The 19570-nt window shown below is 47.2% G+C and overlaps 1 protein-coding gene across 1 annotated transcript in view; it reads right to left on the reverse strand.

Annotated features, from left to right (window-relative positions):
- The window catches only part of LOC147740922 (acyl-coenzyme A amino acid N-acyltransferase 1-like), a 212727-nt gene that overhangs the window by 120756 nt on the left and 72401 nt on the right, over positions 1–19570 (reverse strand). The window contains exon 2 of the mRNA XM_086952210.1: positions 7748–8250. Coding sequence (XP_086808336.1) covers positions 7748–8210 — 463 coding nt within the window. The 5' untranslated portion in view covers positions 8211–8250. The remainder of the gene's footprint in view (positions 1–7747; positions 8251–19570) is intronic.

Consider the following 19570-nt stretch of genomic DNA (forward strand, 5'->3'; position numbering starts at 1 on the left):
GCGACACTATTGATTATAAGCTGAATGAAGCGTATACCTGGGCGGAAGTTTATGCAAAAAGAAGGTTTAATAGTAAAAAACAACAACGAGCTTCATCAGATGAAAGTGTAGTCTCGGATAGCAATCTAAGCACTGCAAGGCAGCCCCTAACTGTTCAACAGTCTCAGAAACCAAGCTCAAAAGTCTCAGATTTGACGGATATTACACTTGGACCATCATCGAGTGCTTTTTTAGAGAAGTACTTACCACCGAGCAAACCACTGGAGGTTTCAACAGCACAAGCTGGAGACAAAAGAAGAGAAGAGGACAAGGAAAAAGAAAAGGAGAAGGACAAAGAACAAGCAAAGAAGACGGGATTGCGAAGCCAGACCAAAACCTCGTAATCAACATTTCTAGTTATCCTCTTTCGAACTTTGAAGAAAAACTATTAAACAAAGGGACATCTTTTGTGAGCACATATCATACTAACGCATTAGAGACAGAAGTGGGATTCTTCAAATTCATGAGAATTTTAAGGTTGAAACATTTTTTCACGATTTTGAATCCAATCGACAACGAGGAGGAAATAGAAAGACAATTCAAACCCAAAAGTAATTTTATGGCACCAGTATCCCATAAGACTTTAGACACGTTTGAGACCCTAGTAAAAGCAGACATGAGTAAAATTCAGTACAAGAGGAAACTAAACAATCTGACAAGAGCAGAATACAGTGCCCTCCAAAGATTGGCAAGGAACAACGCCATAAAGGTTCAGAAAGCAGACAAGGGGGAGGACTAGTTCTCATGGATTCTGATTTTTACAAACAAAAAGGTGATGAGCATGTTCAGAACATTGATACATATGCCAAACTTGAACAAGAACCAACGACAAATATCTCCCAGAATTTGGACAACATCTTGAATAAAGCTGAAGAATTAAATTGGATTGACAATACAACCAAACGATATTTGAAGCAGATTTACCCAAGAAGACCGAAAATTTACTTTCTGCCGAAAGTACATAAGAACTTGAATAACCCTCCATTCAGGCCTATTGTGTCTGGGTGTTCTTCAATTTTTGAGAATCTTGGTGTCTTTATTGATGCACATATGCAATCATTCATTCGAAATTGGTCAACATACTTGGAAGACACATCAGATTTTTTAAGAAGTCTTGCAACTATCACAACGGATGCAAGCACCGATTGGACACTTTGCACTATTGATGTCACTTCCTTGTACACATAAATTCCTCACAAACAAGGATTGGAAGCCATGGAATGGGCCTTGCTAAGATCAGATAAACCAGAAGAGCTTAAATACCTGATACTACAGCTTCTGGAGTTTTGTCTCGAAAATAGTTATTTTCTTTGGCAAGAGGAATTCTATACCCAACTTACAGGCACTGCAATGGGATTTCCGGGGGCATGTATTTATGCCAATATCTTCATGGCAAAATTTGAGCTGGACTATATACTAGAAGATCCCACTTGGAAAGAAGGAATTGTATATTTCAGGCGTTATATTGACGATATATTCATAATATGGAAGCGTCCCACTACAGAACTACTTCAAAATATCAACAGTTTGAATTTGGCCAATCCTAGAATACAATTTACGTACAGTGTGAGTATGACGTCATTACCCTTCTTGGATGTTTTAGTTGAGCTCAAAGATGGATCCATCCAAACAAAATTGTTTAAGAAAGAGACTGACAAAAATACAGCATTAGTATACGGAAGCTTCCACCCAGCAAACCTCATTAACAATCTTCCTGTATCTCAGTTTATGAGGATTAAAAGAATTTCTTCAAATGAAGAAGAATGTGAAAAAAGTTTGATTGAACAAAAACAGAGATATCTGGATAGAGGTTACCCCAAGAAATTGCTGGAGGCGCATTTGGATAAAATAAAAACAATTCCAAGGACAGAGTTATTGCAAAAGAAACCTAAGGCGATCAATAAAAGGATGGTTTTCGTATCCAAATATTCCTCAGCTTCAAGGGATATAAAGAAAATAATTCTAAAAAGATGGGAGATTGTGCTAGCTGAAAAGGATTTTGGAACAATGTTCATGGATAGACCGTTATTTGCTCACAAAAGATCCCAGAACTTGAAGGAGCTCTTAAGTAAACCTACAAAGGAGATTACACAACAAGCAACAATTTATAAAGGCACAACACGATGCTTTAATTGCAAAAATTGCAACAATGCAATACTAGGATATACCTTACTACATCCACGTACTGGTGAAAAAATATAATTGAGACACACAACTAATTGTAATTCTGAACATGTGGTTTATTCCATCAAGTGCCCATGTGGATTACTATATATTGGCAAGACAGACAGGAAACTAAACTAAGACTATTGGAACACAAAAGTCGTATCCGCAATAAAAATCACACTTCTCCGCTTGCGAAACATTGGATTGAAGCAGGGCACTCTATCGCCCAGTTACGATTTCAAGTTATGAGTTGGTTCCGCAAAGACTAGGCATGGACAATGCAAAAATACTTCTCCAGAGAGAAGCATTTTGGATTCGCAAATTACAAACGCTCATTCCAAACGGTCTAAATGACAAAATGGAAATGATATGTTTTCTGTAAATTACGCACATCTGAATCCTGAGGATGCCCAACACACAGTGATACTGACACACATGATCACATGCATACTTAGGGAAATAGGAGTTGCAAACTCGATAGGCAGGCAGTTTTCTAATTAGGTTACTGTTGATTCAACTAGAATGTATATAGGCAGGTATTTGAATATGTCGTTGTTGTGATAATTATCTGGAAAATTAGGTGGCCACATTTTTTCTTTTTATTCTTTCCTTTTTATTTTTCTGCTTTATTATCTTTAATTCGAATTTTCTCATTCATTTAATATTGCACACCTTTCTCAAAGGCTTATAATGTAGTGATAAATACGGACAATAACTCCCTTAAACACCTGGTCTACAATGGACAATACAAACCTTCTTCATCATTTAAAAATGGCGGCCAACATCGCGTTTATAATTGCATTAAACTGGTCTCGGGACGGTAACAATTTGAGTTTCAGTTTTAGTCGGAGATTAATTTCGTTTTTCAGACTCGCCCGTTTTTATGCTGTTTCGATGCAGTTACATTTCAAACGTATATCTTAATGGCTTTTCGAAGACATGCAATACTCTTTTAGACTATCCAGTGGAGATTATTCTCGAGTCCTTCGTTTATTCTTATACGTTGGGCGACTAAGTAGAAATATTAGAGAAGGGACTGATGCCGGGTACCTAGTTTTCAGTCAGCGAACTTGGAGCAGGACGCCACTTCGAGCGGTAGCACTTCTGGCTAATGGTAAGATCGAATACGATTATATGCTTTCGTACGTCTAAAACTTCCCTCACTTGAAAGACGGGCTCCTCAACGGACGCTTATTTTTAAATCTGCAGATTATCTCTTCTTTGCGAGACTCCAGCAAAAGTGTAAAGGCTCGCAGGTAAGTCCCCCTTGATTGTGCTGTTAGCAACCTACGTCTTTACGACACGGCATAGCATACTGATGGTCGATTCTTGTTTCATTCAGGCTGTCTCAAGTCCGCGTGACCGAGACATAATACAGGTGAGCTCTTATTATGAGCATGTATGTAGTTAGAAAATACCGCTTTTCTGTTAATTCTTTCATTTTGAATTATTGCATTTACTTTGCTTCACAGATAACTCATAACGAAAAGACATTCAGGTAAACCTATTCATAAAAATGACACATATAGTGTGCTCTATATTAAATAGATCCCGCATTCTAAATTATGTAACATCTTTTCTTTAGGAAACAAAACCTTTCGGGTATGATGACTTAATATCGGATTTCACAATCTTCCCATATTTGTGGTAAGAAGTCCCAGATCTTACTAACTCAATACAAATCATAAATACCTTCACTTTGCATCAGGAGTAATAAGATTTCCTTGTTTCTTTTTCTTTTCTTTAATGCAGACCCCCGACGAAGGGGCCTCAGCCCCGAAATGCATTGGGTTTTGATCAATTATTTTTGTATGAATAAATGAATCTGTTTGCATTCGCTTTGTTACTATGATGAGATAAATGTTGATATTACAAGATAACATGTAACAAATATTAGTGAAATGTGATTTACTTTCCATTGTTTGAAAAAATAAATAGAATGTACTAAAGGAAAAGTTGTATTGTAGTAGTGCGTACTGGAGCCCTGGTGACTGACAGCACCAGGCCATATACATTTTTTTTTCCACCTCATCGACAAGACCCACCGCACAGATATGGATGCCCTACCATTTCGGTAGATGCCGAGAAGGCATTTGACCGAGTCGACTGGGATTTTCTAGATAAAACCTGTAGTGATCATGTAGACACAATTGAGGAATGTAGAGGAGTTTATCCCAAAATACAGCAGGTGCTGCGCAGCAGCGAGATCACACAGGTCCAGTACACAGCCAACTGCCTTTAGGTTTCAAAGCCAACACTCTAAAAGGAATGCTCCTGCAGAACATCTAAGCGAAGCATTCCAAAATATAAGAAGAGGATACTAAAAAACCCTATTTCATTTTGGTCTGGGAGAGCGGTTTCGGGCCTGGGTGGTGAGCTGCTACAATAAGCCTACGGCGACTGTTCGGGTGAATGGGGTGACATCTTGCCCATTCAAGATACAGAAAGGAACGTGCCTTGGGTGCCCACTCTCCCCCTTTTTTTTGCCCTCTATGTCGAGCCGCTGGCTCAGATGATCAGGGAGAACCCGGATATATTGGCAATCTCGTTTGGGGGGAGAGACAGACAATAATTCTTTATGCAGACAATATTATCGGATCCCTTGAATCACCCGCACGTTCGGTCCCAGAGTTCCTGAGTAAATTGAAGGACTTTGGCAGGTTCTCGAGCTTTCAGGTTAATGTAGGAAAATCCATAATCCTTTGGCTGAACCAAGCAAGGCAGTCACTGGCTTCGAGCAGGAGTAGGTATGAGGATATCCAGGTACGAATCTCCATCTCCTACTTAGGCACTGAATTGGCACCGTTGGTGTCTCAAAGGGTTAAGCTTAACTACGCCAAGCTCATCACAAGAGACCTGCACCAGCGGAGGCAGCATGGGTTCTCCCTTCTGGGCCAGGTGGTGGAAATGAAGATGTCCATAATTCCCAAAGCATTATATCTTTTCCAAACCATTCCAGCGTGGCCACCGCCAGGCACTCTCCAGTCGCTGCAGTAAGCTCTCCAGAAATTTGTGTGGGCGTGAGCTAGGCCTCGACTGAAGAGGGAATTTGGTTGCCTACGACCTGACGAGGGTAGATTGGGGATACCGAATATCTTGGAGCACAGCTCCGATATCTTGTGGAGTGAAATAGATCCGAATTGGAGAAGAGATGGTTGTTTTAGGATAGAGCGACCTGCCAGCAGAATATGGCCTTCCAGAGACTGAGAGGTTTCACTACGTGCAACTCCGGCACTGGTTACTTAACGCAGAGGTGCGGCTGAAGGTCTGTCGGAAATTAACGAAATTCGAGAAATGTCTCTACACAAAAAACACGGCTAAGAAAATTATCTCTGAGCTGTACGAGGTGTTACGCCCTCAGGTCCAGAAGGAACATACGGCATGCCAGAGAAGGTGGGTGAGTGAACTAGGGAGAGAGCTCATGGCGAAGGGGTGGTCGGACATTTACTACCGAGCCGCCCACACTGGACGAAATATAGCGAGCAGAGAGACAGCGGTTAAAGTCGCTGGGTACTGGTATTTGACCCCGGTCCATCTGCATAGGGGTAACCCTGAGTGCAGCCTACTTTGCTGGCGGGGAAGTGGTGCAGAAGGTACATTGCTGCATTTGTTGTGGGAGTGCAGGGAATTGACAATCTACTGGTCTGCAATTCTGGACGATGTGGATCGCCAGTTTGACACGCAGATTCCGAGCTTACCGGCGTATGTGATGTTGGGCTTGCCTAATCCGCTGACGCATCCGCTCAGATCCTGGAAAGGGAAACAAATGGGGTTGGCATTGGGGGCGGCTCTCCAAAACATCTTATCGCATTGGGGAACGAGGGTAAAGCCAACCTATGTTGGATGGCTACATAGGTTGTGGTTCATCCTGGGCATGGAACACATACAGGCCTCTCTTAGCAACTCGATGGCAAGCTTTACTGAAATCTGGCAGCCACTGCTCTCACTCTTGTCATCTGAAATGAATGAAATCACATGCCCCAGATACCTGCGTCTTCTCCGCCTCACGGGCCCCACATCACCCACTTAGAGACGCTGTCTTGCATTTAAGAGAGAGGCTTCCACAGGGGTCTAGTCTGTAGCTTCCCAGCACACTGGTTCGAGGGAGGGAGGGGGGCTGCCTCGGTTCTTTCACTTTTCTTTTTTTTCACATTTCTTAATATATGGCATTCTGGTTTACAAGTTGGAGCAGGACTCTTAAATACTAGAGAAATTGCAGACTTACCAATGGGTCCAGCGGGGTGTGTACTGGGGCACCTAAGTAATGCATGTCTAGGCTGAACAGGTACTAAATGTAGCACTGTTTAATGAACATATTGTGCAGATTCCTGAAACTGTATGTTTTTGTCTGCTGAGTGCCAATAAAAACAAAGTTAAACCTAAAATTGTTTTGAATATAACTGGGTCCAAACTGAGGTGAATTGGTTTGTACAATAATGATGTACTGGGATGCGGCCCAAGCATTTACCAGTGGCCATGATTAATTCTAGAATTCCATCCATCTCTTTTTTTTATACTTCAGTGTATTGCTCTTATTGGTACAAGTATGCCCAGACGTTGGTCCCATGCATACTGTGTCATAGGAACCAAGCTGTACCTGGCCGATGAGCCCATGACTAGGGTCTTGGGTTGCCTGTGTTCTGGTCTGGGAGGAAATGACTTGGCAGTTCAGGTTGGACTGTTCCACATAGATGTCATTTGGGAGTAGTCAGGGGTAGCAGCTGTGACCTCTAATGTGTTCCCTGCAATTCCTGGGAGAGCAAGTTAGAGGTCGTTGCTTTGACCCCTGACTACTCCCAAATGATGTTCATGCTGTCTTTGATTGGAACAGCGTCACAACTGATTTGCATATATCTGGGTCCAAACTGAGGTGGCATGGTGTGCAATAATAGGGATGGATTGGGATGCAGGTCGAGTAATTACCAGTGGCTGAGATTCATTCAAGCATTCCATCCATCACTGTTTTGTATGCTTTTGGTACAAGGCTATGGCAAACCTCTGCAAACATTGCTTGATGCAGGAAATCCCAAACCAATATGCAAAAAAGCTCTTAGCCAACCACCTAAAGACATGTCAACACTGATAGTTTCCAGTCAGCAGTTGTTTGAGTTTGTTTTTGTAATTTCTTGAAGATTTGCCTTTTTGTAAATTGTGGTTAAATTCTATAAGAACTTGAAAAACATGTAAGAAAAATAACTTTAAAAGAAATATGCCAAAAAAAGATTTCTGCAAGGCCTATCGTGGTTAAAAATAAAACATATGCTACATTTCTTTTCTTCTGTATATTTTTTATCTTTATGTAAAGATTGCAACATCGAGCCTCTGCGCCTAGAGATGGCTGAGCATGTCCAGAGGATCCAGGAGGTGGGCTTTGAGAGCATAGGGACACAGTGATGGGCATTATTGGGCCACCTTCTGTGACTACGATTAATTTAATGAATACTGCCTTTGGTTTCGCCACAGTGTGATATACATGATGTAGACAAGCATGTTTTATATAAGTGAGAGGACCAATGGGTGTTCCCATTAAACATTCACTCACCTGGAGGAAGGTAAAGAGCCCCACGGAGTCTGCCTTCCCTTATCCTTATTCGCTGTACACCAGGGGCCACAAACCACTTCTCCAACACCTGACTAGCCACTGGTTGCGCAGCAGGAACTGGTTCGAAGTGAAGGGAGTTGTATACATCCAGAGTGATGCGGAATGGGCTGCCTATAACATCTCGCTTTATCAGCCTATGAAAAGGCTTCAATGATCGCAGGGTCCAGAACAGACCCATGGGGAGTACGCCCCGGAAGTCTCCGCCGGTGGCCTTGGAGTGCTCCAGGTCCACCTCCCCAGCGGCATCCCCTCGGTAGAAAGCCTTGGAGTGGAATAAGAAGCCCTTGTCATCCTTGAGAGAGGCTCGAAGCGTCACCAGCTGCTTTGGTTTCAAGCCGGAGATGCAGATCTTCACTGGTTCATCTGCAAGGGAGACCAGCGGGGTCACTGTGATTTGGACCATTGCAGACAGAATGCACAATGCCGCTCACTGCGTAGGTTTCCTATGGACAGAGAGAGCACATAATGAATAAATATATACTCAGTACACCCTAGGGGCCCCATTCACAGAACTTATTAAAGACAACATCCTAAACTTACTACCATTTTGGTATTCACAGAAGGCACTTACTCATTTCGGTATTCACAGAAGTTAGGAGTCCTAACTCTACAACTCCTAAAATGAGAAAAATCCTAACTTTAAGACTTTCAGTATTCACAGAATGCATTTAGGAGTCCTAAAGTTAGGAGTCCTAACTTTACTACTCCTAAAATGAGAAAAATCCTAACTTTAAGACTTTTGGTATTCACATAAGGCATTTAGGAGTCTCAAAGTTAGGACTCCTAACTTCTGTGAATACCAAAATGAGTAAGTACCTTCTGTGAATACCAAAATGAGTATGTGCCTTCTGTGAATACCAACATGGTAGTAAGTTTAGGATTTTGCCTTAAGTTAGTTCTGTGAATCGGGCCCTATGACATTCTTAACAAGTGCATGAAAAGATTCCATTCTTAGCACATGAAAATATGTCATCATGGAAACATGGAAACAAGTATTAGCTTCCTACCCAATTTCTAATATCTGCCTAGGAAATACCTGCTTTGACCTCCCACCAGTCTGAGAAGGGAACTCAGGAGGTAGGCAACAGTCTTGGCATGTAGACCTCCATTATCGGGGGTGATACAGAAGATGGTACCACCAGGGCGTAGAGTGTACAGCGCTGCAGCAAAAACACAATACTTTCCCAGTGGCACTGTTCACCTGAGGGAGCGGTTGCCTCCCGTCCAACTATAAAGCAATGCAATATTTCCAGGTGCAAGTAGGTCATTATTGATTCAGGGGATGTGAATCCTGGCATAATTTAGCATTTTTAAAAGGCGTATAGGGCCTGATGTATGGCCAATTTTACCATGCGCAAACGGGCCAGCGACAATTTTGCGAGTCACAAAATGAATTGGACTCGCAAAAAAGTGTTTAGAGACTCGTTATTTGGAAGGGGTGTCCCTTCCAAATAGCGACTCTCTAACCCTTGGATGAATGTTTTGCAACCGCAATTACAGTTGCAAAACACTCGCAAATTACCACCCTCTTCAAGAGGGTGGTAATTGGGTCGCAGATGGGAAGGGGTCCCTAGCTCTGAAAATATATTTTAAGGGCAGGCAGTGGTCCCAGGGACCAGTACCTGCCCTAACAAAATTAAATAAAAACGTTTCATTTGTATTTTCTAAATGCATCCCGTGTTCCTTAAGGAAAACGGGCTGCATTAAAAAAGAAACTGCTTTATTTAAAAGCAGTCCCAGACATGGTGGTCTGCTGAGCCCAGCAGGCCACCATACTTGGGAGGGCCTGCCATTCCCAATGGGTTTGCAACGTTTGAGAGGCTCATTAATATTCATGAGCTTCGCAATTTGTGACCCCATTGGGAATCGAAAAGTGGTAAACACACTGTTGTACATCCAGTTTTGCGAGTCGCAAATTGCGAGTCGCAATTGCGATGCAATTTGCGAGTCGTACATCTGGCCCATAGTTTCTTTGAACTGGGGTGGGGGAGTGAGCTAAAGAATGATGATGGATTAAACCCAGATTAGTTGACTGGGGGTGAGTGTTTGCAATGTTGAATACTCCGTCCATCATCCACTTTGGTTTTCCATAGTTTCTTTTGCCACAAACTGAAATAATACAACCAGGAGGAGGTATCTCACAGTGGCCCAGGGACTGGTTCAAGATTACCAGCCTGCATGTGAGTGGCGGGCAGTTTGGTCCACAGGTGGTCTGATTGGCTGCCGCCAGCTAATCAGCATGGCCTTAAGAGAGGGTCCTATTCTGATTGGTTGAAACTGATCTGCTATCTTTGTAACCAAAACACATGTAAGAGCCCCATAGTTGTAGATAGACTTCACCTGACAGAGACGTTTCCTGGTTCCCAAGGCACAATCATTCCATGTCACCAGGCTAGGTCGCCCCCACTGCTGCCTGCCTGCTACCTGCTGCCTGCCAGTTAGCCTCCACACTTCCAGTTTTTTGCCGCTTCAGACGACCCAGCCGCCGCTGAGCCACCCGCCCCAGACTCTTCCCGCCGCTGCCTCCCTGCGGCCTGCCCCCTGCTAGCCCATTCGCCGCCACGCTCCGGCCACCCAGCTGCTCCTCCCTCCCGGCTTCCTACTTATGACGTCCTCAGAGTGACCGTGCAGCGGACGCGCGCAGCGGGCGATTGTGCACCGAAGGCGCGCTAAAGGCAAGCCCATCTGCGCCCGTCTGCGCCTGAACCGCGCCCAGCGCCAGAAACCCTGGATCCCGACGATGCCAAGGTACCCCACGAACCTACGACGCCGCCACCCTCCATGCACTCAACACCGGCCGGACCCCCACCTGCTACCTGGCCACCCCGAAACGCACCCACTGACCCTTCACTTGCGAGGAGTGCAAGTTCACCTGGATCCGCCCAGGACCAGCACCGGCCAAACCTACCACCAGCAAGAACCACCTCAAGTGCACCCTGCTCAACACCCGCTCCGTCCACAAGCACGCAGTTGAACTCTGGAACCTCCTAGACACAGCATCACCGGACGTCCCCTTCCTCACGGAAACCTGTATGAATGCCTCCTAAGCCCCTGACATCGCCATAGCCATCCCGGAGGCCTACAAGATCACCTGGAGGGACCGCATCAACCAAACCGGAGGAGGCATCGCCATCGTCCACAGAAACACCATCCGCATCACCACCAACTCAGACAACACCCTTCCCACCGCCGAACACCTGCACTTCCAGATTCACACCGACCCCAAGACTACCCTCAGAGGCACCCTAATCTACAGACCCCCAGGCCCACGCACTCAATTCAGCGAAGCCATCGCAGACTTCGCAAGCCCGCATTCCCTCGCCTCCCCAGACTACATCACCCTAGGAGACCTCAACTTCCACCTGGAGAACAACAATGACAGCAAAACCACCACCCTGCTGGAAAACCTCGCAAACCTTGGGGACTCAAGCAACGGGTGAACAACCCCACCCACTACGCCGTCCACACGCTTGACCCCGTCTTCTCCTCCAGCAAGCACATCTCCTTCAGCCACTCCACCGGACTTCACTGGACAGACCACATCTGCGTTCACTTCACTTTCAAGAAAACCACTACCCGCAACAAGCCCCCTGCAGAAGCTGGAGCAAGATCACCGCCGACCAGCTCACCACCTACCTCAGCCATAACCCTCCCACCATCACGACGGACCCCACCGAAGCAGCTCGCAACCTCGCACAATGGATCACCGACTGCGCCAACGAACTCGCACCACTGCAGAAACCACCCAGCGGGCCCAACAGCAAGAAAGCCTCATGGTTCACGGACGACCTCATAAACTCCAAGAAAACATGACGCTCCCTGGAGAAATCCTGGCACCAGAACCAGACAACAGAGAACATGACAGCCCTCAAGAACGCCACCCGCAAGCACCACCAACTGATCCGGACCGCCAAGAGAACCACCTACAAACAGCGCCTGGACAACAACACCCACAACAGCAAGGAACTCTTCAGCATCGTCAAAGAGCTCTCCAACCCCAGGGCCAGCAACAATGACATCACACCCTCACAAGACTTCTGTGACTCACTCCCCTCGTTCTTTCACCGCAAGATCGCCAACATCCGCTTCGGCGCACAGACCAAAGACCCAACCACCGAACCAGCGCACCCAACCGCCACCCTCTGCACCTGGACCCGGTCAGCACCGAAGACATCGCACGCAGCATGAACACCATCCACTCCGGCTCCCCTACAGACCCATGCCCACACCACATCTTCAACAAAGCGGACTCCATCATCGCACCCCAACTCCACGACGTCATCAACAGCTCCTTCGCATCAGTCACCTTCCCAGAGAGCTGGAAGCATGCCGAACTCAGCGCCCTCCTGAAAAAACCCACTGCGGACCCCACGGACCTCAAGAACTTCCGGCCCATCTCGCTCCTCCCGTTTCCTGCCAAAGTCATCGAGAAGACAGTCACCAAACAACTCTCCGCCTTACTCGGGACAAACGGATCCCTCGACCCATCACAGTCCGGCTTTCGAGCCAACTACAGCACCGAGACAACCCTCATTGCAGCCACCGACGACATCAGGTCTATGCTCGACAACGGGGAAACCGCCACACTCATCCTCCTGGACCTCTCAGCAGCCTTCGACACGGTATGTCACCGCACCCTGATACAACGCCTCAGCGACACCCGAATCCAAGGTGCAGCTTTAGAATGGATCATCTCGTTCCTCGCCGGCAGAACCCAGAGAGTCCACCTCCCCCCCTCGTTCCGGTCAGCAGCTACCGAAGTCATCTGTGGCGTCCCACAAGGATCCTCGCTCAGCCCCACCCTCTTCAATGTCTACATGAGCCCCCTTGCAGCCATCGCACGCAAACACAACCTCAACAGTTGATACTCTCCCTCACCAACGACCCCGCCACCGCCAAAGCCAGCCTCCAGGAAGGAATGAAGGACGTCGCAGAATGGATGAAGCTCAGCCGTCTGAAGCTGAACTCTGACAAAACGGAAGTCCTCATCCTCGGACCCTCGCCCTCCGCCTGGGACGACTCCTGGTGGTCTCCTGCCCTGGGCACCGCACCCAAGCCAACGGCCCACGCAGGCAACCTGGGCTTCATCCTGGACTCTTCCCTCACGATGACCAAGCAAGTCAACGCCGTCTCATCGTCCTGATTCAACACCCTGCGCATGCTCCGAAAAATCTTCCGATGGACCCCCACCGCAACCAGGAAGGCGGTCACCCAGGCCCTCGTCACCAGCCACCTGGACTACGGAAACACCCTCTACGCCGGGACCACAGCCAAGCTCCAGAAAAGACTACAGCGCATCCAGAACGCCTCGGCAAGACTCATCTTGGACATCCCCCGCCACAGCCACATCTCTGCCCATCTGAAGAACCTGCACTGGCTCCCCGTCAGCAATGAATCACTTTCCGACTCCTCACCCACGCACACGAGGCTCTCCACGACGCGGGCCCCAGGTACCTCAACAACCGCCTCGCATTCTACACGCCTACCCGCCAGCTCTGCTCCGCCAGCCTCGCCCTCGCCACCATCCCACGTATTCGCAAAACCAACGCCGGAGGAAGATCCTTCTCCTACCTGGCAGCCAAGACATGGAACTCCCTCCCCACCCACCTCCGGCTGTCACAGGACCATCTCACCTTCAGAAAGCAACTCAGGACCTGGTTGTTCGAGCAGTAGCGACCCCCCTCAGCGCCTTGAGACCCTTCGGGGGAGTAGCGCACTCTACAAATTTCTTGATTGATTGATTGATTGTTAAGGCAGCTTTCTGTGTTTGAGCATGAAACCCTACGTTTCTGTAGTCCTAAAGCAAAGAAAATGCAAAACCCTCTTTGATTAAATTTGATAATTGTGCATTTCAGTACTTTTTTTTCAACCACAACTATGTGTAATATTTCTTTAATTTCTCCATTTATACAAGACTTTCATAAAGGGAGCTATTAAACAACATCTTTCCATACATGTGTACTGCTAGATCGCTTGGTTGATGCAGTGCCTGCGGCGTGGGAGCACCCACAGCAACACCCATGGAACGCCTCTTCCATGCAAAGTGCTGCGTGTGAAGGGACCATATTTACAAGGAGAGGAAAAGTCACGCAGGATGGCTGTTCTTCTCCTTGTTAATATGGCGTAGTGAAATGCGCCACCAGTACGTCACAAGAAGTGACGTACTCGTGGCGCAGGGGGTTGTAAATCTGCCCCTCTATCTTTAAGGCTGCCTATATTTTTATGCATGGAGTCTCCGCCATGAGTGTGGAGTTGTAAAGATACAACTTGTAAAATCATTTGTGAATTACAAAAAATCGCAAACTTACACAAAAGTACAAGTTTACCTATGTCAATCAGACTCCGTATTTCTGTGCTGACAGTACGGTGAGACTGCATCGATGTTAGATTTACAGATGGTAGTCTGGTACAGGCATTGATTGCACTGGGGTTTAGATTTCCTCTAACTTAGGGGCTGATTTCGATAGGGATGGACTTCACTCCATCTGCCATTGTCTCAGGAGTGGGAACGGCCTCCTACAAGGCGGCGGTCCCACAGGGTGCATTAAGATGCGGACTCGCCATACATTACATTACTGCGGGTGCTGCTGGCTGCAACACCCACCGCAATGTAAAAAAAGCACTGTTTACTTTTCCCTGCACTACATGGCAGGCACCATGCAGTGCCTGCCACATGGTGCAGGAAAATGTAGGGGGGCACAACCTCAAACCAAAAGTGCCGGGTTGAAAGGGGGGCCCACTACCAGCCCCCAAAGTCCATCCCCACCAGCCTTTCCATGGCAGTGGAAGTGCCATGGAACGGCTGGCAGGAAAGGACCATTGTAATCCCAATGGCGGTGCCTGTTAGCTACTGCCGCCATTTATGGGAATACGAGAGCCTCCGCAGCACCGGTGGGCTCGAGGAGCCCGTCGGATGCGTGGCAATCTGAGTTTTTCTCCGCCAAGGTACCGCCCACCATTATAATATGGCCAACAGAAAACGGCCTCATGATGGTACAATAGATGCACCCCTTCTAACACCAGTTCTATATTTTCAATTAAACTGGCTACTATCTTATAATTCCTTGAGAAAGATTGCCATATTATTATTGAAGGATATCTAATTACTTCCTATGCACCCTTTGTGGGTGCATCTAACCTTATCATAGATGAATATGATTTTCAGGGAGCGCCTGCTCTCGTCATCTGCAGGGTATAACCACTCAAGAGTAACACTCCAGCTAGTAACCATATCACTGTCATATGGCCTTCGCGCCTGTAAAGGGCAATCCTTATCAGATAGCCCAACACAGCCTATGTTTGAGAGGGAATACCACAAGAGTTATATTGGTTACATGAAGATGGACCTTGGTATTTGGCATAGAATAGTGGACATGGCTATGCATCCAAGGCCCAAGAGTGACCACATGGCTTTCTTATTAACTTTAAAAAATGACTTGAGTGGGTCGAGCGGGCCAACACGTTTTTGATTCAACTGCAATTACAAATAAGAGAAAAAAAGTCACGTGGACAGGAAGTCATCAACCAAATCAATGAAGTACTTGTCCTAGCTCATGATAATTTAAAGAATGAAGTAATAATAGAATGCCATAGGATTATTTACAAAAAGAGAGAGGGTTTAGTCACTCACTCATAGAAACACATAACTGGTAGGACAAGAATTGCAGAGCTGTAAAGACTGATTTGTTTGACTGGTGTTAAAGAAGGGTGACAAAACAGGGATAAAAGAATCTAGGGCCAACTATAAAAAGATCCATAGTTTTTCCAAAAAGCTGGAAAGTTAAGTTCTGGGATGGTGTGCAGGAAGCATCTGAGCTGAAGGACATAAAGGCTTTTTGACATATCATCGCCCACGGGGAACGGGGTCCTTTTATGAAACCTGAAGTACATATGCAACCCCATGAATGGGTTTCACACTATTCCACTTTACATAGTGCCGAGCCCATGGAATGTTTGAATCCCCCTGTCAACCTTTTATCCACATTTGATTTAGACATACAGGCGCTTATTCACAAAGGGCCTACGATCTCATGGTGGAGGCTTGCACTTGTGATGGAGGCCCTGCACTCGTGGCTGAGGTCCTGCACTAGTGATGGAGGCCCTGCACTCGTGGCGAAGGCCCCGCACTCGTGATGGAGGGCCCGCACTAGTGTCAGAGGTCCTGCACTTGTGGCGGAGGCCCCGCACTCATGGCAGAGGCCCCGCACTTGTGGCGAAGGCCCCGCACTCGTGGCGAAGGCCCCGCACTCGTGGCGGGGTCCCGCACTCATGGTGGAGGCCATGCACTCATGACGGACGCCCCACACTCGTGACGGAGGCCCTGCACTCGTGGCGGAGGTCCTGCACTAGTGATGGAGGCCCTGCACTCGTGATGGAGGCCCTGCACTTGTGGCGGAGGCCCCACACTCATGATGGAGGCCCTGCACTCGTGATGAAGGTCCCGCACTCGTGGCATTGGCTCCGCACTTGTGGCGGAAGCTCCGCACTCATGGCATAGGCCCTGCACTTGTGGCTTAGGCCCCACACTCGTGGCGAAGGCCCGCACTCGTGGGGGGGGGCCGCACTCGTGGTGGAGGCCATGTACTCATGGGGGAGGGCCCACACTCGTGACGGAGGTCCTGCACTCGTGGTGGAGCGCCACACTTGTTGGCAGAGAAACAGCAGTCGCTGGGAAGTCTCTGCACTTGGGACGGAATCTCCACAGTAGGAATTCTCATTGTGGAGTGTCTGCCCGAGTGCACAGACTCCCCCAAGACTATGGGGCCTCTGCCACAAGTATTGAGTCCTTTTACAAATCCAGCCCACAGAACAGAATAACATCACAGGTATTACATTTTTTTCAATTCATACTTTGAATACTATGAAAGCCCAAAAGTCAGGCAATTCTCCAAACTAGACAAAATTCCCAGTTACCTATGTTGTTGAGTGTTCACTATCTGGAGTGTCAATAGTACCCAGTGTTCCAATCTCTGTCGAGGAGATTAAACCCAATCACAAAAAAGGTTCCTATACCTGCCCTGGAAAGTATCAACTAATACGTTTAATTGAACATTCACAGAAGATATTCTGCAAGCAGGTGTTAGACAAAGTACATTTTTGGATGGAAGGAACACAAATGCTTTCTCATCTGCAGGTGAGATTTAGGCTGGGAGTTAGTACTCTTGATCAGATCTTCTGTTTCTTTATGGTCAAACAGAAGACTATTGACTTAACATTTCTATGTAGCCTTCGTCTATAGGCTACTTTGGACCTTGTCCCACAGGGAAAATCTGGGAAGTTTTGATTAAAAAGAGGAATCCCATTGGGTCTCCTATCAATATTAATTCAGTTGCACACAATTATGTACAGCTTTTTTGGGCTATCCAAGATAAATTACAGAGAAAACGGCCATTAGATGAAGGGTTAGACAAGGTTGCGTAGTACAGCTACAGAATTCTCACATAACATAAACCATTGTATTTAATTTCTGTTAGAAACTGTGTAAAGCTGGCTTAGTATATGGTGCTCACTTATTTAACTGGAGCACCCTGCACTAATCCAGATGACCCTTATGGTGATTTTAGAGGTCTTAGATAACATTAGAAAGCTCTCTAAGTGGTAGCTGTGGAGAGCAGCCTTCAGGCTTAGTCGAGAAGAAGTATAAGGCAGCTTGTTTTACCAAAATGCAATCTTATAGTTTAGATTAAGTGAAAAAGAACCACACCAAGTATTTATAGAAATGTGTATTTATTATAAGACACTCACTAACACATACAAATATCTCTTAACCACTTCGACACTTATGACGAGCTCAGCTCGTCATGAGGCACAGAACACCCACGCGGGGCTAATTCCCCTCCTGTGCGGGGTTTCCACAGGAGTGGGCAGAGTCATGACGAGCTTAGCTCATCATGAGTACCACGGCGCAGTGTTTGGGCCCCGTGTGGAAGGGGTTAACCGGAGATATGCAAAATGCACCCAATACTTTGTAAAGAAAATCGGTAAGTAGCACGGAATACACAGGGGTGGACCAAACCATATACTAAAATAGTGGTATGCGAACCACGACCCTAGCCAAGACTATACCCAGAAGGCATAGAAGTGCTGGGGACCCAAGGAACTACCTGAGGTAAGTAACCAGGAACCCCCACGTCGGCTGTGTGCAGAGTGGGAACACAACATGTGTTCAACTCAACTCAATGGGGAAGTCACAGTTGCATGCAATTTTAAAGAAGATGGACCCTTCCCAGTGGACCCTGAAGGAACCCCTGAAAGACAGAAGGTTGGAGAGCCACCCCACCCGCGTATACCCTAGGAACCAGGATACCTACACCAGGGAAGCCGGGTGCATAGGTGTGAAGTTGAGTCGGAAACCGCCATCGGAGTCAATGGAGGACTTCAGCAAGATGCAGCTGGCGACGAAGTGGAAAGTGTCTGGTGGAATCCAAGCCTGGATTCACAAAGAGGAGATCCTTCAAGCAGAGGGGACAAAGTCTAGGTCTCTCAGGGTGACCAGGGGCACAGGACCAATGTGGGCTGTTGCAGGGAAGTTGACGGGCCCTTGTTTTTGAAGCTGCATGGTCCAGGCGACACAGAGGATGACCAGGAATGGTCAAAGAGCTATCCCATGTCGGATGTCGATATCCAGACGGTCGGTGTCTGGCAGGAGCACCAACAGGCCTTGGCAATGGCAACATGTGGCAGAAGATGACAAGGTACAGTATCGGGACCCGCAAGGTCCAGGAGTCTCAAAAGGTGCAAGTAAATCATAGTAGGCCCCGAGCAAGCCGGGGTGACCACTGAAGTTGAAGAGGACCCTTCTACAGGGCCTGAAGATCTCTTGAGACAAGAGTCACCCATCCTTAGCAACAGCCAGCCAACGGGGTGCACAAAGATGTGGTTCCAGTCGCGACAAGGGATACTGGCTGCAGTCTGAAGACAGTACAGGCCTCGATGAAGCTGTAGGACCATCACATGTGTTACCGACCCGGTGTAAGAACAGGATCAGCAATCGGACAGCTGTGTCGCTGTGCCTGTGGATCCAGGTGAGTGCCTCCTTCACTCCAAGAGAGATCCCTTCGGGTGTCTTTAGATATCCACCGGACCTCAAAAGGTCCTGTATTGAGAATGGACACTGATGGTGCAGCAGGCTTTCGGAACAAAGAGATCGGGAGGAGACGGTGTCTACCTGGTTTCAGTCTTGGTTCAAAGGTGAAGTCCGATGCGGTCAGTCTGATGCTGTATGCACGACTTAGTCAGGATGTCCAGATGGTTGAAGAAGACATGGAGCTTGATGTGAATCAAATCCCACAACGAATCTAGGGACCCACCTACAGGTAAGCCCTTAAGTACCCTAAGGAAAGGGTTGGTATGATTCAGGGTTCCCTCCCAGGGGAGGGGGTCGGACAGTGGGGAGGATACTCCCATGTCCTATGTCCAGTTTCTCACCAGAGCGGTGGCCAACAGCCCCCTGAGCTGGTTTGAACTGGATTATTCAAGGAGGGCACCAACTGTGCCCTTCAAGCTGACTGACTGGCGCTGATACACACTCCCACCCTGCCCCAATAGACTAAACCCTGTCTTGGAGGTGGTCACACCTACCAGTGACAGGATTACTATTGTCCTGCCTTCATGTGCTTGAGCTTGGGTCAGCAGCAAGTGGGCAGAAACATGTCTCAGGTCAGCAGCAGCCCTAGCTTGCTTTCCAGTTTTGAAAGACTGGTACCGGGAGATCTGAGGGCCTTATGGAGTAGCTCTACAGTGCATTGAATCATACCTCCCATA

The sequence above is a fragment of the Lissotriton vulgaris genome, chromosome 1_1, assembly GCF_964263255.1.
Source record: "Lissotriton vulgaris chromosome 1_1, aLisVul1.2, whole genome shotgun sequence".
Lineage (NCBI taxonomy): Eukaryota > Metazoa > Chordata > Amphibia > Caudata > Salamandridae > Lissotriton > Lissotriton vulgaris.